Source organism: Punica granatum, chromosome 2, assembly GCF_007655135.1.
Source record: "Punica granatum isolate Tunisia-2019 chromosome 2, ASM765513v2, whole genome shotgun sequence".
In the NCBI taxonomy this organism is placed as follows: domain Eukaryota; kingdom Viridiplantae; phylum Streptophyta; class Magnoliopsida; order Myrtales; family Lythraceae; genus Punica; species Punica granatum.
The window spans coordinates 28,409,818-28,428,365 of NC_045128.1; the positions used below are offsets into that span (position 1 = coordinate 28,409,818).

Consider the following 18,548-nt stretch of genomic DNA (forward strand, 5'->3'; position numbering starts at 1 on the left):
ACAGATCAGAGCAATTAAATTTTGAAAGGAAAGAGCTAAACGAGAAGAGGTAGAGAAAGAAGGTTTGCTTACAAGAGATTGTCAGGTAAAATCAACAATAATTGATAGGTTAGTTTGCAATAATAAATGTCTGGGGTATTTTGGTAATTACATATCTTAACAGGCTTAGAATGTGTTTTAGGTAAAATACCGTCCTTTTCCAAACTCTATAATTTTGACAAGAATTCCTAAATCCATTTCATAATTTAATGGGTAAAATCCTTTTAACAGCCCATAAAAATTTGGGACGGGTCAAAAGCCCATTTAAACAAACCCATGATCATCCCAAAAAGATAGGAGTTTTCATAAAAGTTTATATAGGCTTAACATCTTATATATACATATATATCTACTATTACTATATCTAAGAAGGAAAATACTGAAAATACCCTTAATAAAATAAATATAATTTATGCAAATCACAAAATAAAGGACATAATTGCAAATTGCACTAAATAACTCCCAACCTTCTCCACTCATTTTTCTCCTCTTTAATCTCACATTCTCTCTCTCATCTCATGACTATGAAAAAGCCGCCCGCCTACCCTTCAGAATCGTTAACATCATATATAATTTTAAAAAATTCACGTGTGGAAAAAATGGCGGATAAATTGGAGACTATTCTTCATTTATTATTTATTTATATATTTCAACATGCATATGTAAATTAATTTCGTGCGTAGCATAGGGATACAATTGTAACACACTTTTTGGCGTCTCCCTCACATTTCATATTTTCTCTCCTCTATCGCCCTTTTCTCTTTTAGTTAAAGTGCATTTTATGCCCTTTTTTCATTCAATTAATCCGTTTTCTTATTTTTATTATTATATGACTCGCACGTAGTGCGCATATACTTCTAGTGTATATACACACACAAGGGAGTTCAACCAATTTTACTCTCATAAAAACACAATATGATCGGGCCACTCGAGAAGTTCCGACCACCTTTGATTTTCATTTACTTGCTCCTTTTGTCAAGAAAACGAGGTAATAGGTCTTATAAGCCAAAGTTATCTAATAACTTTCAAAAAGTTTAAAAAGTTTCGAATTGACGCTTCAAAAAGAAAATCATATAATATGGCTCGTCGTTGGCCACCCTCACTGCAAAGGTGGGATATCATAATTCCTTTTTATCATCTTCATAAATATTTATTATAAATATTACTCCTTTTTATGCATGTAATAAATTGCTCGATGCCGACGACCAATCCTGGAAGGGACATGGCAGTGCCTGGTGGATAAAGAAGCGATCTGGTAGGAAGCAAAACGGGGACGAGGTTATTAAATGAATGTGCTGTGCTGGGCCATCCCGGCAGCTGCTAAAGGTCGTTATACCTTAAATTTGGGGTTGCAGCTATCTAGCACGTAATTACTGCAGTGTATATATATATATATATATATATATATATGTACATGTATATATCACAGTAAAACAGAGGGCCGGAAGGAGAAGGCATTAAATTTACCACGTGTGATTAAATATAGTAAAAGACATTAAATGTTTACCGTTATCGGAAGAGATTTGATAGAAAGCTCCATAATTTTGCATTAAACGGAGAACAGCCAATTGCGTCAGATTACTTCAATGCCCATGCACCACCGAACCGGCCAACGTGAATTGTTTGTTTCAAGGCACGACACACTTGTCAATGGAGAAAATTCAAGATCGGGAGAGAGTTTTATATCTTAGTAGACCGACCTTATTCAAATCGAATAAGACGTATTTTATTGGATTTTCGAATATATGGACGGATCTAGAAATTTTATCAAAGAGGAACAAAGTCCAAAGAAATTTTGTATCGTAAAATTAAGAAGAACGAAAAAGGATAATTTCATTAAAAATTTGATAAACTCAATAATTTTCAATAGAAATTTCATAATTTTTTCCGAATTCAAGGGACGAACCCCCCCAAAATCCATCCGTGTCTTGATATAAGAGTGTGCATGGGGAAAGATATAGCGTACCGAGAAAGTTCAATGCCCATGTCGGCCGCCTCCTTCATTCAATTTCAATAAGGCATGAACATTGTATGTCTCCTCATTGTAATGTTAGTTCATCATGTGGGTTATTGCTCAGAATGTAGCGGGTTCCTCCATATAGTCCATTAGTCTGAACATATTTGAATTGATAATTAATTGGTCGACTAATTTACACACCGCGGATGGAACGGTAGATTGTTGTACCTAAGAAACAGATTGGATCGTCTCGTTAATCGGTGGACGGTTCATTGTAGGCACGCAGATCGTATGGACAAGTATGGATGCTGAACCGTACAGGCTAGAGCATAAATTTGATATGAACTCAAACTCTGGCTTCTTGAGTTCGTGGGATGCCCTTAAGTTGGGGATGATGTCTGATCCTGTCAATCAAAGGTCAATCATCGCTCACTTCTGCTGGATTTGGTGGGACAGCCGGGTGGATAGCTTGCCCAACAAATTGAGCTTAGATTTCAAGCTTTTATCTCTAATTTTCAGTTCTGAAATTCTATTATTTCTAATGGAGTTTTGCTTTTAAATAGTCTCTACAAAGAGTACTAATTTCAGTCTTTTGATAGGACTACAGTCTCTTATGGGGGTCAATTATATTTTAATAATCTCTAATGTCTTGAAAATGGGATAATTTTTTTATAATGAAGACTCGTGAGTCTAATACAATAAAAGAGAAATATTAATTACAAGAGAGGCATGGATAATCATTTTGGACATCGAACCTGTAATTTCTTTATCAGTAAAAAACGTGTGTCAATGCACTATATCATTTTTTTAAAATGAGGTATTTTTAGCCCCTTTCATTTGTTTGCCTTTTCTTATTTGTTTACGGGATTCTAGACCTCCCTTGTAAGTTCTAATCCAATGAAGCTCTTGAAAATTTAATCCCTAGGGATTTAGTCTAGTAGTTAAAGATGAGTTAGTGTATTCACCTGATTCTGGGTTCGAAACTCCTTGGAGCCATTGATCAGTTAGGCAAAACTCAGACACCTTGGATCGGGAGAGAAAAATAAAAGTAAAAATGAAAAAAAACAGAAGCTCTCGCAGATTCTACAGTACCCCCAAGTTATTGACTCATCTGCACCGTTATTGAAGTAGTGCACACTATGCACTGTTCCAATTCAGTTTTTTTCTAATTTTAATGATGAAAAAAAATTAATACAGTGACATTCTTCTTCAATTTAAAGTTTTTTTTATGTAAATTATGGTATTCGAAAGTTCAATTGAGCCATAACTAATTCAGTGGAGCCAAATCGACCCATTAAAAGGTAAAATTCTCACAGCGTGGATTTTCTGTATTCACGATGACTTCAATCCGAGACCTTACTTAAGCATAACCAGCGTCGAATCACTTGAACTAATCCACGTTGATTCTTCAATTTAAAGTTAAAAAGGAGTCTTGAGTTCCACATTATATATTGGTAGGACTATTTCTCTATAAGTTGCTTCACCAAGGATTGCGCATGCGAAAACGACTATTTGTACATTTATTGCTTTATACAAATCTCATGAAGTAACGGAAGTAACAAGACGCTAATCAGCAGTTGGATATGTAAATGGAAGACCATATGAATATGTGCTTATGTTATTCGACCTTTTCGGTCCTTTCAACAGTATCTCTAGTAGTACATATTTAGTTCACTGATAATCGATGATTCTCGGAGTATATCAGCTTACATATGCATGTAATGAGACGTGCTCTTAAGGACTGATCTCAGCAGTTGATCACGAGAAGGGTAAACTCTTCGATTCTCGAAATAGACGAGAGTGCCTCTTGAATTGTAAGCTCGTGGACCACGGCACCTAATTCTATGCCTGGCACTATATATATATAAACGTAAGATTTCTATATATATGTAGATGTGCATATTAATTAATATGTTGACACGCATAGGGCTTGTCTGTTATGTTCGTTCTGATGGACCAATTTCGAAAGAAAAGGGCAGATCATGAGAAAAAAGGAAGGAAGAAAATCCAAAGCACATGGCTGAAGCAAATCTAATCATCTGTCCATCATCAAAGGCCCCAGGAAGCTATTTAAAGCCGAGCCAGCCCCATCCAATCAATTACTCGGAGCAACTTTGTCAAGTCATTTTCCTTCCTTCCCACTCTCTTTTCTTCAGCTGGCATGCATATCATAGAGCTCTGCTATGTCTTCTAAGACTTGATAGAGGGATAAAAGTTCTTTTCTTGTTTGTTTCAATATGAAATTCGGATTTTCAAATTATGCCATTTCTAAGATGATTTCGTGTCCCGGTGACACGAAGCTCATAACAGTGCCCGTAGGGTTCACGTGTATACGACGTGGAAAGCGCATTCCTTGGAGTCACTGTAGCTTGACCTCAATTTAATATCTAATTTGTTTATATGTAATATGAATTTGATTATGTCGTGATGGAATGAAAAAATTATTATGTCATGATGGGGAAAAAAAACTTTACAACCAAAATACTCGATATTATCGAAATACAACTATAGGCCCCATGAATTTGATGAACATAATTTGATCTTTTCCAAGGGTGAAGGGTCGATAGATATTCAGTGAAAACTACATCCATTTGCATTTATCTCATAAATCTATTGTTAGCTATATACAGTTTCAACATTTTCACGTCTCTCAAACACTATAACTTATCCTCATATGAACTCTTCATAAATTTTCAGCAATTTTATTTTAGTATTTTCGATTATGAGCAACACAATACTCCGAGAGCAAGCCTAATGTGCTAATAAGAGCCTTCTATAGGTAAAGCACACCTCTTTTTTTCTTTTTCTTTTTTGAGTTCTTTTTCCATTATAAACAAGACCATGGATTTAAAAACGGATAAGTTGAGCAGGACAAATATTAGAGTACGAGAAGTCTAGTGGTGAGAATTTAACTCGGAATCAAAGTCAAGCATATCAAAATAAGTTTATGTTATGCAAGTGAAGATTTAATTCACCACATTTTAATAAGTTCATGCTATGCAAGTGAAGATCTAATTCATCACATTTTCGTGATTCGTCATCTTATTATTTTTCTTTTCGGATTTCTAGTCTAGCGTTCTCAATTTATTGGCTAAAAGTAATTCTCACTGGAGCACCTGTATAACTATGATCATGTGGTGTTTCGGACAAGTTTCAAGCTTCTACACAAGTCAATGTTTGAGTAGAGATTAGTCACGCCAAAGGACTAAGAGAATCTACTTGTCTAGTTGAAAAGTTAGATCCATCCATTTGGCCAAATTATTTTGAACAAAGCATATTCGAAGTTTTCCCATGTCAAATTATTCAAAATCTACCTGCTAGTTAATCCCGAAATCAGCAGAAAGAAAACACTCCTCGTGTGTCGGGTGTACTTGTTACCGACATCGGTACATTGAGTGGCGAAACTCGTATAACTAAAGGAAATGTGATTTTCGCCGTGCGAACTGAATGCACGAAAGAGCTTCAGTTCTGGAGAAATTACCTCGAAAATTCAAAAATGTGAAGGAAAGCTTTGAAAGCACCCGTATGAATGAGCCCTTCCCCCCCGCCCCCACCCCCACCCCCACCCCATACTCCACGTATAATCCTCCGGACATATAGCAGCCCCTCCTACGGCAACTAGCCTGACACAGCCCCGACACCCAACAGAAGCAGAAACAGATCAGAACAGAACAGAGCAGAGAGAAGTAGGGGAAAGAAAAGGCAAGGGCAGTACAGGGCAGGGTAGCTTCTCTGTCTCATCACCTCTACTCGGTTGCCCTTCTTCTTCTTCTTCTTCCGCAGCGCACATGCCACACTCTCTCTCTCTCCCCTCCCCACCCTTAAAAAGAGAAGCCCCTGCCCTTCCTTAAAGCTAACTCACTGCACTCCACCCTAACTGATCAGTGAGAATGATGGGTTTGATCAAGGTTTGCTGCTTGCTTGATGCTGAGGCTGTGTGGGGAAAGGGCAGGAAGAAGGTGAGGAGGCTGCTGTGGTGGGCCAGAGCAGAGCTGAGGAAGCTGATGCAAGTGAGGAAGAAGAAGAAGAGATTCTGCAGCTTTCACTATGATCCTCTCAGTTATTCTCTCAACTTTGACAATGGGAACTTTGGCTTCTTCTGCTGATCCACTGTACCCTCCGCTCCCCAGGTTAGAACATAACATAACCCCAACCCTAAGGAAGCGAAAAAGAGAAAGAAAAAAGAAGAAAAGAACAGTGATGAGGTTTCAGAGAAGTAGAAGTAAAAGAAATGAAATAAGGGGCTTTTTGGGTTCTTGTTTTTTTGGATGTAAGAGATGACAACCTTTGTGGTGTTAATTAGTAGTTCATGTTCGTATTTTTCTGTTGTGTTTCATCAGAAGTACCATGTTTTTTAGTACAATTTCCAGGAAGAACATTTTATGTTTTTCCCCCCTAGAAGATCAAACCCTTGTTTATTTTCGCCGCTCCATAATTCGAACATCGGCCATCGCGGGGCATCGGCCGCTTTACCTTTCAGGGGCTGGGGGCTTAAAGCGCATTGTCAAACGCATTATGCATTGAAAAACATCTCAAGGAACTTTTGAAAAGGACTTTTGGAAACAGTTTTCTGAGAAAAGATTCCACAACGTCATTACACAGTGAGTTTTATGGGAAGACACCCCGATATCATGTTGGGGAAGAAGGTGGATGATACAGTAGTTTTGTTGCCACTATTGGGTTTTTGTTCCTTTCTCATACGTATGAACATAACAAATCTATTTGAGTAATTAACATCATACATGCATTTATCTGTAATTTTAACTTTTTGATAGTTCATCATGGTGATCTGCCAAAGTTTTTACGAACCTTATAATGTATTACTAATGATATAAACACGATTAAGGGGACACCGAAGGCCTCTGCCCTTCCACCATCACTCAGATGAGTAGAGGGGGAGGGCAGAACTTTTGGCATTTTCATGTTGTGAAAGACCTGAACAACGAAAGTAGACGGCGAATCCTTGATCAAATTCATCGGGTGATTGTAAAACGATCGTCATATTGTGTTTCGTGCTAGGTAAATACGTGATAAACATTTGACAGACAATTGGTAAATTAAGTTCATGAACGTCCAAATCTGAATTCATAATGATCGGTGTGATCAGACATGTAGTAATACATGGTCAAGTCTGTCTTCAAACACCTCTCTTGATCTGTTCAAGCATTGATAACATTCAATAAAATGAATGCGAGGTTGCCCTGCATTACCGAATGCAAGCGGCAAAGATCGAACCATAGCAATCACTTTGATAGGAACTCGAAAGTATTATTTTTATTAACATCAACAACGGCGTGGCATGCACACCAGACTGCAATCGACAGTTCTCGTTGCAGTTCTGTGACTGATCGTAGTGCAACTGATTTCGATCGATGACCATACTAAGAACATTCTAGTCGTTCCCCCCTCTACTGGAAGTGCTCCAAGTTGTAAAACATGGACATACCCTCGAACGGTACGCACCTAAACGTCTATAAAGTCTTGCTTGGATCTCAAGCTGTTGATCGATCTCATTAACGAGACCATAGAAACTGTTATTCAGATAAGATTCATAAAATACGCACTGATGTTCAGCACGGCGGGTACTCTCGAATCATCATTGATTACCTCACGAGGCCCAAGTTGAGGATGCCCCAAGAGGTCTGGGGCCATGACCTCTCCTTGGCCTTCATCAGGAGGACCCTTGCCCAAGCAACCCAGCCTTCCCATGACGTCCTCTTATCCCAGGGGCTGCCCCACTCCAACATCATCCTCAGCCCCCTCTCAGCCTCCCTCTCGGCCTCCTCGAACCTCCCTCGGCCCAAGTACACCTGTGCCAGCACCACATGTGGCTCCCCGACAAACGAGTTCTTCTCGATACTCCTCAACAGCAACTCCTCTGCTATGCCCAATCGATCCGAATTCGCCCCCTTCTTGCTGCTGTAAGTCCCACAAACTGCCTCCCAGTACAAATCCCGCGCTTCAATGTGCTCCTGCGGGCCCAGCACACGAGTGCACCACTGGAAGACCGGGGGGATCACCAGCTCGATATCCTCGTCCTCCCGATTGATGTCCGAATTCCCCCTCTTCTTCTGCTCCATGAATATCTCTTCCTCCCTGGCGATCAGCATATAGACCGCCCCCATCCTCGATATCGAGTTCATCCACAGCCCGGGCTTTCCGTCCCCAGGCCACAGCGTCTCGGCAAAGTTGTTCCCCGAGAACTCCAGCCGCCCGTTTGAATTCTCGAACAGCTCATCCTGGAACCCGAATAGCTGGTCGCTGAAATCGGCCATAGTCATCACCAAGAACACCGCCACGACCCTCCGGGAGACCGCCACGTCCTCCCCGGTCTTTATGTGCTTCACCGTGACCCCCTGCGGAGGCAAGAGGGAGTTGATCTTCTTCCTCCACGGCTCCTCGGGGTGGAAGATCCCCTTCTCCCTCGCGGCCTTCAGGGAGTCCTCGGAGGCCGCGAGGTGGCCGAGGAGCTCAGATTCATCCTCATAGTGGAAGAGGAGGTCGTCATGGATGAGCGGCTGGCGCGGGACGACGCAGAATAGGTGGATGAGCCGCTCGGCAGCCGCGCCGACGTGGCCCCTGACCACGTCGCGGCCCGTGTTCGGGTCGAAGATAGCGAGATTGACGTACGAATTGGAGTAGGCAGAGTGGAAGAGGCCACAGAGGCAGACGGCATCGGGGGCCCCCCAGATGCGGAGGATGCGGTAGATGTCGACGAGGTGGTCGAGGAAGTTGCCGTGCTTGTGCCAGCACTCGCCCGCCCCGACAGAGCGGAGGACCGCGACAAGCGAGGGCAGAGCGGGGTCCACTTTTTCGAGCTCGCCGCGGAGGAAGGGGCGGGCGGTCTCTAGGAGGGTCGGGAGGTAGTGTTCATCACCATCGGCGGCGGCGGGAGGTAGCTGGGAGAGTGAAGAAGAGGAAGGCATCGGTTTTGGCTGTTGCGAAGAAGACGGAGGTGGAGAGGAGAGGAGAGTGGAGACAGTCTATGGCGTGGGAGGAAGAGATAAAGATTAGCTTGGGTTTGGTTTTTAATTTGGAATGGTGAAACTCAATTTAATTTTGTATATTGATAGTAAATGTTAATGTGTGAGAATATACAAATGTATAAGAAGTTATTGGGTAATTTTATCTTGTTACATGACGTAAAGAAGCATTAATCAAAATACATAAGACTAGAGATTTGTTATTAACCGTTTGGATAATTGTAATAATTATTTTTCATTAAAGAATTTTTATTGATTTTTTCTCACCACGTCATTTAAAATACGATCATCTAAATTTTTTTCATATATGTGTATATATAAAGAAGTAAAAGCAGTGTTATCAGAACCAGACCGGATGATGAACCGGAAGGGGTACGGGGTCATGGGTTTATGGGTCCAACCGGGGGTTCGATGGGTCGGACCGCTCGTTTATTTAAAATAAAATAAATATTTATATTATTAAAAAAATTATGATAATTAAGATAAAAGTATGATGATTTTAAAGAAATATAACAATAGTATAAGAAAGTATCTATATTTAATATTTCTTACTTCAAAATAAATATTTTATTTTAATAAGTACTTAAAAGTAGAGTTAAAAGAACAAAAAAGTGGTGGTGGCTTGGTTGGTAGTATGCTAATATGAAAAGCAAGAGGTCATGAGTTCAAATCCTTACACAACCAACCAATTTTTACATTAAATAGGAAACCCATAAAAACCCATAGAATCGGCCGGTTTAATGAAATTTTGCTTAAAACCGGCCGGTTCAATGGGTCCGGCGGTTCAAAGCTGCCATTTCGATTTTTAGGCGACCGGACCGGACTTGGTGCCGGTTCCCGGTCCGACCGGTCGAACCGGCCGGTCCGGTCCGGTTCTGATAACAATGAGTAAAAGTATATAGAAAATTTATTAAAAAATTATAATTTATATATAAATGTGAAAATATATTATTAAAAAATTAATTTAAAAATTATTAAAAAAAAGGTTTTTACTTAAAATGCCCCATGGTTTGTCCGTTTTGTCAAATCTATCATGTGATTTTTTTTTTGTCAAATCTATCTCATGGTTTACTTTTTGCATCAAATCTATCCCGGCGTTATCTTTTCCGTCGACATCTAACGACCGTGCTGACGTGGCACGTGAAGAGATAATGGGCCACACTTGCCACGTAGGCGCCACGTCAGTACGGCTGTTAGATGTCGAAGGAAATGATAACGCCGGGATAGATTTGATGCAAAAAGTAAATTATGTGATAGATTTGACAAAAAAACATAAGATAGATTTGACAAAACAGGTAAATCATGAGCCATTTTAGGTAAATAATCCTTAAAAAATATATAAGAAAATTTATTATTAAATCAGTAAAAAATATAAAAAAAAATAACAATTATGCTATTAAATTTGTAAATAATAGAGTTGAGTTGAGTTAAATTGAATAATTTATCCAAAAAAATAGTGACGAGGAAGGGAAGTGAATAAGTGATGATGAACGTGAGAATAGAAGCGGAGAGGAGGGACATAACGGGGAATTAGCATAACGGCGATGGCATGTGATTCATTTTTGATAATCTTGCCAACTGTCTGAAACGTGTGGGTTGTAAGGAATTTACTTGCCAACTGTGTGGAACGTCTGAGAATTACTTGTACGTACCATGCATGTATTTTAGTGGGCATGTATAATAGAATTTTCAAACGTATGTTGCCAATTTGTTTTACTCTCCCGCCCATAATACTCATCTAATCATATTCGCCTTAAACTTACGAATGGAAATTCGGATGGAATTCGTATTCTTTTTCACAATATTTTTTTCTTGTTCGGCGTTCTCGAAAAATTCATATTTGTATAGACTAGAGGCAAATTTTAATTGATTTTAATCTCATCATTCCATAATCTTAATTGATTATTTTTTTCGGTAAACAAACGGGTCGGAGCCCAGATTTAATTGATGACTTAGTTATCAAAAAGAGAAAATAAATCGATAATGCCTATCGCATAAACTGAGAAAGTACCGCCTGGTCTTAAATTATACGATAAGATCAATGTAATCGGATGACTGCGCAGATCGGGATCAAGCTGCCAAGGAGATGAAAAGCTCTTCGAAGTAGAATCGTATCAAACTTGAGGAGGTCTTGCTCGATTACTAGAAGGTCGGCATTTCCAACAAAAAGAGTGGCATTTGGCGTATAGTAACGAAAACGACCGGTCTTGTTGGCATTTGGTTAAAAGAAAAATGGGCCACACTTCGCTTGATAATGAGGAAAATGCGCGGAGTACCGCTGCGGTGGAATGACCCCGGTGCAAGGGCCCAGAGGAATCTTCTATAAATGGGGGCCTTAATTAAGAGCTCCTTTGACCAACAAAATTAAGTGCTGAAAATTAATTTTTCAGTCAATTCAGTTGAACTTAGGCGTCGTTACCGATATAAAAGTGCTGACATATAATTACTGAAAAATGAGTGTTAATTTCAACATAAGTAAAAGTATTTGCAAGGTAATAATTTAAAACCGTCGAAATAAAAAAAAATAATGTTTAAATGAAACTTAAAAATCCGAGAAAATAATGACCGGCCTCCCAAATAAATATTTATATCTTTTCAAAAAAATTTAATTAAAAATATAAAAAGATATAAAGAAAGCTAAAACATAATAAAAAAGAACGGTCCCACGAATCTATATATATTTTTAAAAAAAACTAAAAAACCGATAAAGTTTCAAACAGAAATGGAACGTTCTGAAATTATCTGATCGGACCTTTTATGTTCTTATTTTTAAATGGATATGGATATAGATATAGATTTTGCTCATGTTCAATATTTTATTGAGAATTTTCACATATTTTTAGGTCTTAATTGATGATTTTCCATTCTACTGTTTACATTTTCCAGCAGGATGATTGGGAATATTAAAGTGAAAGGAAGAATGTATTCATCAATCAGCGACTTCGTGTAATAAGTTCGAATATGCGAGCCAAGAGAGCATGTGATTCTTTCATCGAACACATCCCGCTGGACAGCCTATTCCTAACACATTAAGAAGAAATGAAGATACTTTTGCCCACCATAAGCCGATGCCGGAGGCCGTTTATTCCTCTGCTAAGAAGAGCGTCCACAATATCAGGTTACAAGCACGGCCGTGCTTTCCTTCTCCCAGCCACAGCACCACACTAAACTTGAGCCTTCTCTTCGAGTCATACGGAGACCAAAATCAGCCACCTTAAAAACGTATGAAAGGCGCAATGCGTTCATTAAATTGGACCTGACCACGAGGACTGGGATGACATTATGATCATTTGAGGGTCAAAGATAGCAACGATGGAGGCCCGTTGGACGAGACCGACGAGGCAGACGGGTGCAGATATGAATTGTATTGAATTATTTCAGCAAGCATAGAGAACTAGGAAAGAATTTTCTTATAAGTTTCAGAAAATTGCGAATCCAATGCATGAAACGAGTACTGGCTACGAATTTCCAATGCTAGTTCTATAGAAAGAAAGATTATTAGAGGTTCCAATAAATGCACACTTCGCACCTCCGTCAGGTGATCAATCTGTGTAGAAGTTCCTTCATTAACTGGTTTGAGATTCGGGAGCAGGAATCATATCCAACGCTTTGAGCAGAAATGCGTATACAAAGGCGTCTTCTCGAAGCCTCTCAAATCTGCAATAATGGGCCAAAAGGGGAAAAGTTAGACATGTCCTGTGCAAAGAGGGGGAATCATTCGATAACTGGAACTGGGATCCTCGAGATTCAAAGAAGCAAAGAGATCTACAAACTTCATAGTATGCTATCGTTTTTTTGCATCCTTCGCAAGCTGGTAATATTACCTTCCGGAGTTTGAGAAATGTCCTGCACCAAATTCGCACTTGAACACTAGCATATTGTCATCCGTCTTCAATTCCCTCAGTTTCGCCACAAATTTAGCAGGTTCCGAGTACATAACACGTGGATCTGTCAGAGTTATGTCATGGAATTAGATGGAAAATATATGTGGACGCCTAAGTAATGTTGTTCATTAAAGTTGAATCATGAGAGGTTGATCCTATCCAAGAAAGAATACAAAGATAATATTACGCTCGAATTCTCTGTGCTATTCTATGCAAAGAAAGGGATTTTTCTCTTAAAATAGAATTGCCCCTGGACTTGATACAGAGTAAAAGCATAGTCTAGTGAAGCACTCCTCTTTTCCTGAGCAAGTCACTAGACTAGAGTAAGCTTACCATGCAAACCAGCCATAACAAGAATGTGCGGATAGTTTTGAGCCTTCACCTGTCAAATATAAAATTATTGGTCAATTTATAAGACTCATTATACTAAATAATTAACTAAACGAATAGAATCAGGAGAACAATTGGAAGGCAGGTCACATTGTCCACTGGAGAGTATGACTTCATATAGAAGTAGAACTCCTCTTTCCGAGGATCACCCCATTCCTGCAAAAAGAGCAAGATGGTCACACCTACACTAGCAGATAGCTCCAAAGACTTTTAGCAAGATCTTGCTGGGTAAAGGCTGGGGAGATAGTCTAAACTAAGAAAAGCAGTAATGGTCCTAGGTACTCCTAAATTTGGTGGACAAGCATACGAAGAAAAGCTCTCTAACCTACATCACCCCTTAACTTGCACTATGAGATCAACAAACCTTAGTTTATACCATCAAAACAGCATATGAGCACTCTGTTCAACGGCATATAAACTCAGAAAACAGAAAAATCTCCTCAGTGGATTTAGGTGGAATCCTATTCATTTGAATCAAGAGGCCAAGAACAGACAAATAAGCCTTTCATTAGTTGGACACAAATTATAGCAGCATTCAAGCCATGGAATATAGGAAGCGACCAAAATATTTTCACAAAGCAAAATGATGTATGACGACAAGCATAAGTGAACATAGCTCTTAATTTTGTTTTTTCCTTTTGGGTATATCTTTTACTTTTGAAAAGTAAAGTTCATATGAATCAATTTGAGCAATCAATAATCCACGTGCTGTACCTATATACTAAATTTCACCAAGAAAATCACTACTTAATACTCAATTTTCTTTTTTTCGAGGTTTACCCAGGGAAATATATTGCCATGTAGTTCACTTTTCAACCAACAGGAGCTCGATTCTAGTGTTGTTTACATGTTAATATTATTCTGCAACATAGATGGCAAGCCCCTGTTGGCTTGGAGAAAAGATAACTACCGCTCCAGATAACACCCAATAATTTCTATTATCATAACTTACAACTCATATTTCAAGGGAGGAAAATTTACCTCCCACTCTGAGGTAGTAAGCGGGATAGTCGGGTCGAGCATTGTAGTGAGAACATCCACAAAAGGTACGCCAGCAATAGCAGCCTTGAACAAGTCTGGCCGCATGTTAAGAACTGCGCCAATTAGCAGGCCACCAGCACTTCTTCCATCTATGCATAACTTCTCGTTTGTGCAATACTTGTTTTCTATCAGGTACTCAGCACATGAAATGAAATCTGTAAATGTATTTTTCTTCTTCAAGAACTTCCCGTTCTCATACCAAGGCCTTCCCATTTCTCCACCCCCACGAATGTGAGCTATTGCAAAGATAAATCCCCGATCCAGCAATGACAATCTTGGACCCTTGAAATATGGATCTATGCAAATCTTTTTGCACCGTAAAAAAGATGAATCAGATTACAAGACTTGCAGAATTAAATGGAGGAAAATCAAAACCAAATTATAAGTCTTGCAGAAGTAAATGGATGAGACATAATGAGAATGAGACGGCTCTATCCCAGAGGATGTAATTTGAGCCTGAGAAAATGGAATAGGACTGACAGCATTGACATAAAACAGCCCGAGATCCATCCTTCCAACTGAGTTTACTTTTCCAGCAGTAAGTTTGACATACCTCATATGAACCATAGCCATATAGCAATAATGGATCAGAACCATCGAGCTTCACAAGATTCCTGCGGTAGACAATTGATAAGGGAATTGGTGTGCCATCTGGAGCAGTAGCCCATTTTCTCTCAGTAATGTAATTTGATGAGTCAAAACCTCCCAAAACCTGAGACACATTAAGGAAAGTTTTGGCCATTTTAAAGAAATTGGCATGGTAAAAAAAAAACTATGAGAGACCATCAAGATGCAACAACCACTCAGATGGATAATATGAATCAAGAGGTTACTATTAGACAACAAGTCTGCAAATGAATCTATGAAATCAAGGCAAATCAAAGAATTAATGCTCACTTTTCTGTCATAGTTCATCAAATACCACACTAACCTCCAAAGAAAAACAGAATAAATTACAAGCATGTTAACTTAAGTTTTAATTCCCAAAATCATCCAAAGAAAACGTAGTGAAATGAATTGCAGAACACCAATTGCATGCGCATAGCCATAGAGTATTAGAATCAATTAATAAAGCTAAAAGCTGAAGGATTTGTTCGCGTAACTTACCATTTCAACCTTCTTCAGGACAGAGACACCTCTCTTCATGTCATAAGCATAAACAGAGGGGGGCGTCTTCAATGAGCTATAAGAAAACCTTAGTACGGTAGACGAAAATTGAGATTCCAATTGATCTACGCTGTACACAGGATCAATAAATTCAACACAACGGCCACTTCCAAGGCCTTTCAGTGGTTCACCAACTGCTGGCAGGTCATATACAGTGACCTTCTGGAGACCATTTTCGCGTTCATATACAACCAGATGATCTCTGAAAAGCTGCAGGTCCTGAATTTTGACACTGTAAATAACAAAAGTTTAACTTCACATAATGGTTTTACATAACCATGCCTCTTAAAAAAACTGAACAGAACACAAAAATGAGTTCTTTCCAATTTAAAAGGATCTAAAGTACCAGTTTTACCTTTTCCTGTGTGAAATAAGAAGAATTGTTTCAGAGAGATTCTCAACTGGGCAGGCTAGGAGTTCTGAGTTGAAAAATTCATCAGTTCTCCTCCGGATAAAAAAATGATTTCCTCGATGGCTGAATGATAAATCAACACCATCTACACGAGGCATAAGAATCTTAAGCCCCTCTTCTGGCTTAGAAACATTAAGGTACAAAGCTACTGTAGTGGTTTTGCTCTCAGAAGAAACAAATAAAAATTGTTTGCTCTCTGAAGCATGAAGCTCAAGAGAAAACGTATCATCCTTCTCGTGGTAAAGGCAGGTGTCACTGGATTGATCAGTTCCCAACTTATGCAACCAAACCTACCAAGAACCACAGCAATGCTATCATGAAAACCCAAGCACTAAGATTCAACGAAAACCATCAAGAAAAGGAGGTTCACTAGGGCCATACAGCATATATATAGAAGGAAAAACAGATGTACCCAACACAGTTAAATGACAAATCATGATTAAGGTCAGCTCCACTGATTTATACTTCAGCTGCAAGCATGTCTGTTGTTCTAATATCCAGATTATATCTCCAACTGGTATCACTTCAATTCAAGTCAATAAGCTTTGAATGCCATGCCTCTTGAAATCTTCTCATAGGAATATTAGCATGTCTGTGATGACAACACATCACATAGTCTAGGTATAACATACTATCGCCGATGAAACGAATAGCTCAAATGCTGAAAGCTTGGGTGATAGCATATTAGGATGAAATAACTCGTATAACTAGCACAGACTACATGGAAATTTGGACTACCACTGATGGAAAGAAAGAGATACAATCAACACTATGTATGGAAAAATGCTCATACCTTGTATGGCCTATGGATCTCATCAATTGTTGTGTAGACTAAGGTTTTATCACCAGCCCATTCAAGATCTGATGTCACATTTGCTAAAGGCTTTCCTATGGGAGTTCCTGTCTCTACATCAATTACATGTACGGTGTAAATCTCATCTCCTTTTGTGTCTTCTGCATATGCCACCAAGTTGTTGTTTGGACTAACCTGCACAAAGACAAAGCAGCACACATCAAGAACAAATCATCGAAAAAAAGAAAAAACATGCTCTGTTTATGGCAAGGGGATTCAAATAAAGGTTGCTTTCACCTTAAAAGCACCAATTTGATAGAACGAATGTTCTTGAGCCTTAACATTCTCATCCAATATCACATGCTCTGGAGAAGCCTCAGGTCCAGTCGGCATGTCATCATAAACAGTAGGAGACGCCTCAGCATTGGGGACAAGACGCCTACAATGCTGAACATATTCCTTCCCAGTCAGTGTTCTTTTATAATAGTAGTAAGGCCCTCTGCGAACTGGTGCAGATATATCGTCTTCCTTGACTCTTCCTCTTATCTCAGCAAATAGCTGATCTTCAAATTGTTTGGTTCCTACAAGCATTACCGAATGAAAACATATCATAAGAACTAGAGTCATCCGCTTCGCACGTCACACTACAGATAGTATAAAGACTGACCCTTTATGATGCAAAAGAGGTCAAAGGATAAGATTATAATCCCCTCTAGGGGCGAAAATTCTCTCATTCAAAAGAAACTCCCCCAAATTTCATATATGCCAAACCGAACCATACGGAATACGGCCATTGCCAAGCAAATGATGCTGCTCGCTCAATTCAGAACAGCTAATGCTTCCACTGTTTCTTCCCCACATAATGAAGCTATCCATTGCAATCAGAATGTGAAAAGCATTTAAAAATCGTTAATTTTCCCACGCAACAGAGAGCAGCTTTGGCAATAGACCATGTGCACCTTCTCTCCATGCCGAAGTAGTTCGTTCATATGCATAAGTAAGGTTTCTCTATGCCAGTCAATTCCAATTCAACTTCATCGAGAGATGCGCAGAGAAATTGCTATGGAATGGGAGGGGTCCGAAAGGATCGAATACCGTACCGGACATGACGGATTCGCTGTACTCGTTCTCCTGGCGGAGATAGGCGAGGACCTCGGGATCGGAGCGGGAGTCATCGCGGAGCCAGTAGTAGTTGTCGGTCCTCACGTCGCCGAACAGCTCCATGCGGTGTTCCACCTTCTTCGCCACCGGAGGAGCCGGGCGGCAGGAGCTGCCGCTGTCCGCCGCAGTGCTCATCTCTGCTGTCGTAGGGAAGCGGGCGTCCGGAAGCCGGCGGCGCGAGAGGGTCAATGCTGAGCTTACTGGGAATGCCTGGGCAGAATGTACGGCCGACGACAGCACGCGCGAATATGAATACCGCAAGGATGACGCAAATGGAATGACCATTTTCTTCGTAAATTACGTTTATTTTTTTCCATCTTAATTTGGTGTTGACATATTTAGTGGGGCGGGCACCAGGGATGGGAATGGTTCGGGTTTTCCTATTTCGGGTCGGGGAACCAAATTTTCGGTTTGATTCGGGTCGGGGAAAATGTCAACCCAAAAGAACAAACTTCGGCTCCATGTCGGTTCTTCGGGTCGGTTCGGTGACTGACCCGAGAACCGATAACGGGGGGTTTGAACCACCCGAATTTGCAATTGGGTTTTCGGGGATGGGTTACGTCGGGTTGGTTCGGTATCACTTCCACCCTAGCGGGCACGTATCTTTTTTGTATAAGCATATCACGTGCATTATTTAGCCTAGATATCATATTTTAAGAAATCTTGGATTCTCCTTCGGTGTACATGTACGAGCTTTGTCGATAGAATCGTTGGGATGAAT

General features: G+C 39.8%; 2 protein-coding genes across 3 annotated transcripts; both read right to left on the reverse strand.

Moving 5' to 3' along the window:
- Positions 1–7,243: 7,243 nt before the first annotated feature.
- Positions 7,244–9,019, reverse strand: LOC116196370. Its single transcript, XM_031526050.1, has one exon. The coding sequence runs from the start codon at positions 8,920–8,922 to the stop codon at positions 7,600–7,602; it is 1,323 nt and encodes a 440-aa protein (XP_031381910.1). The 5' UTR covers positions 8,923–9,019; the 3' UTR covers positions 7,244–7,599.
- A 2,863-nt stretch (positions 9,020–11,882) lies between these two features.
- LOC116197738 (protease 2) lies at positions 11,883–18,123 on the reverse strand. 2 transcript variants are annotated; one of them, XM_031527968.1, is made up of 12 exons: positions 17,767–18,123; positions 16,964–17,247; positions 16,667–16,861; positions 15,817–16,163; positions 15,402–15,693; positions 14,848–15,006; positions 14,235–14,600; positions 13,344–13,409; positions 13,197–13,245; positions 12,804–12,927; positions 12,509–12,636; positions 11,883–12,192 (listed from the first exon to the last, which is right to left on the reverse strand). In XM_031527968.1, exons 1-11 carry the CDS (start codon positions 18,110–18,112, stop codon positions 12,546–12,548), a joined length of 2,319 nt encoding a protein of 772 aa, XP_031383828.1. In that variant the 5' UTR covers positions 18,113–18,123; the 3' UTR covers positions 11,883–12,192; positions 12,509–12,545. The 2 variants fall into 2 exon arrangements, with proteins under 2 accessions (XP_031383828.1, XP_031383827.1); XM_031527967.1 differs by lacking the exon at positions 11,883–12,192 and having other exon boundaries at positions 12,367–12,636.
- Positions 18,124–18,548: the final 425 nt, after the last annotated feature.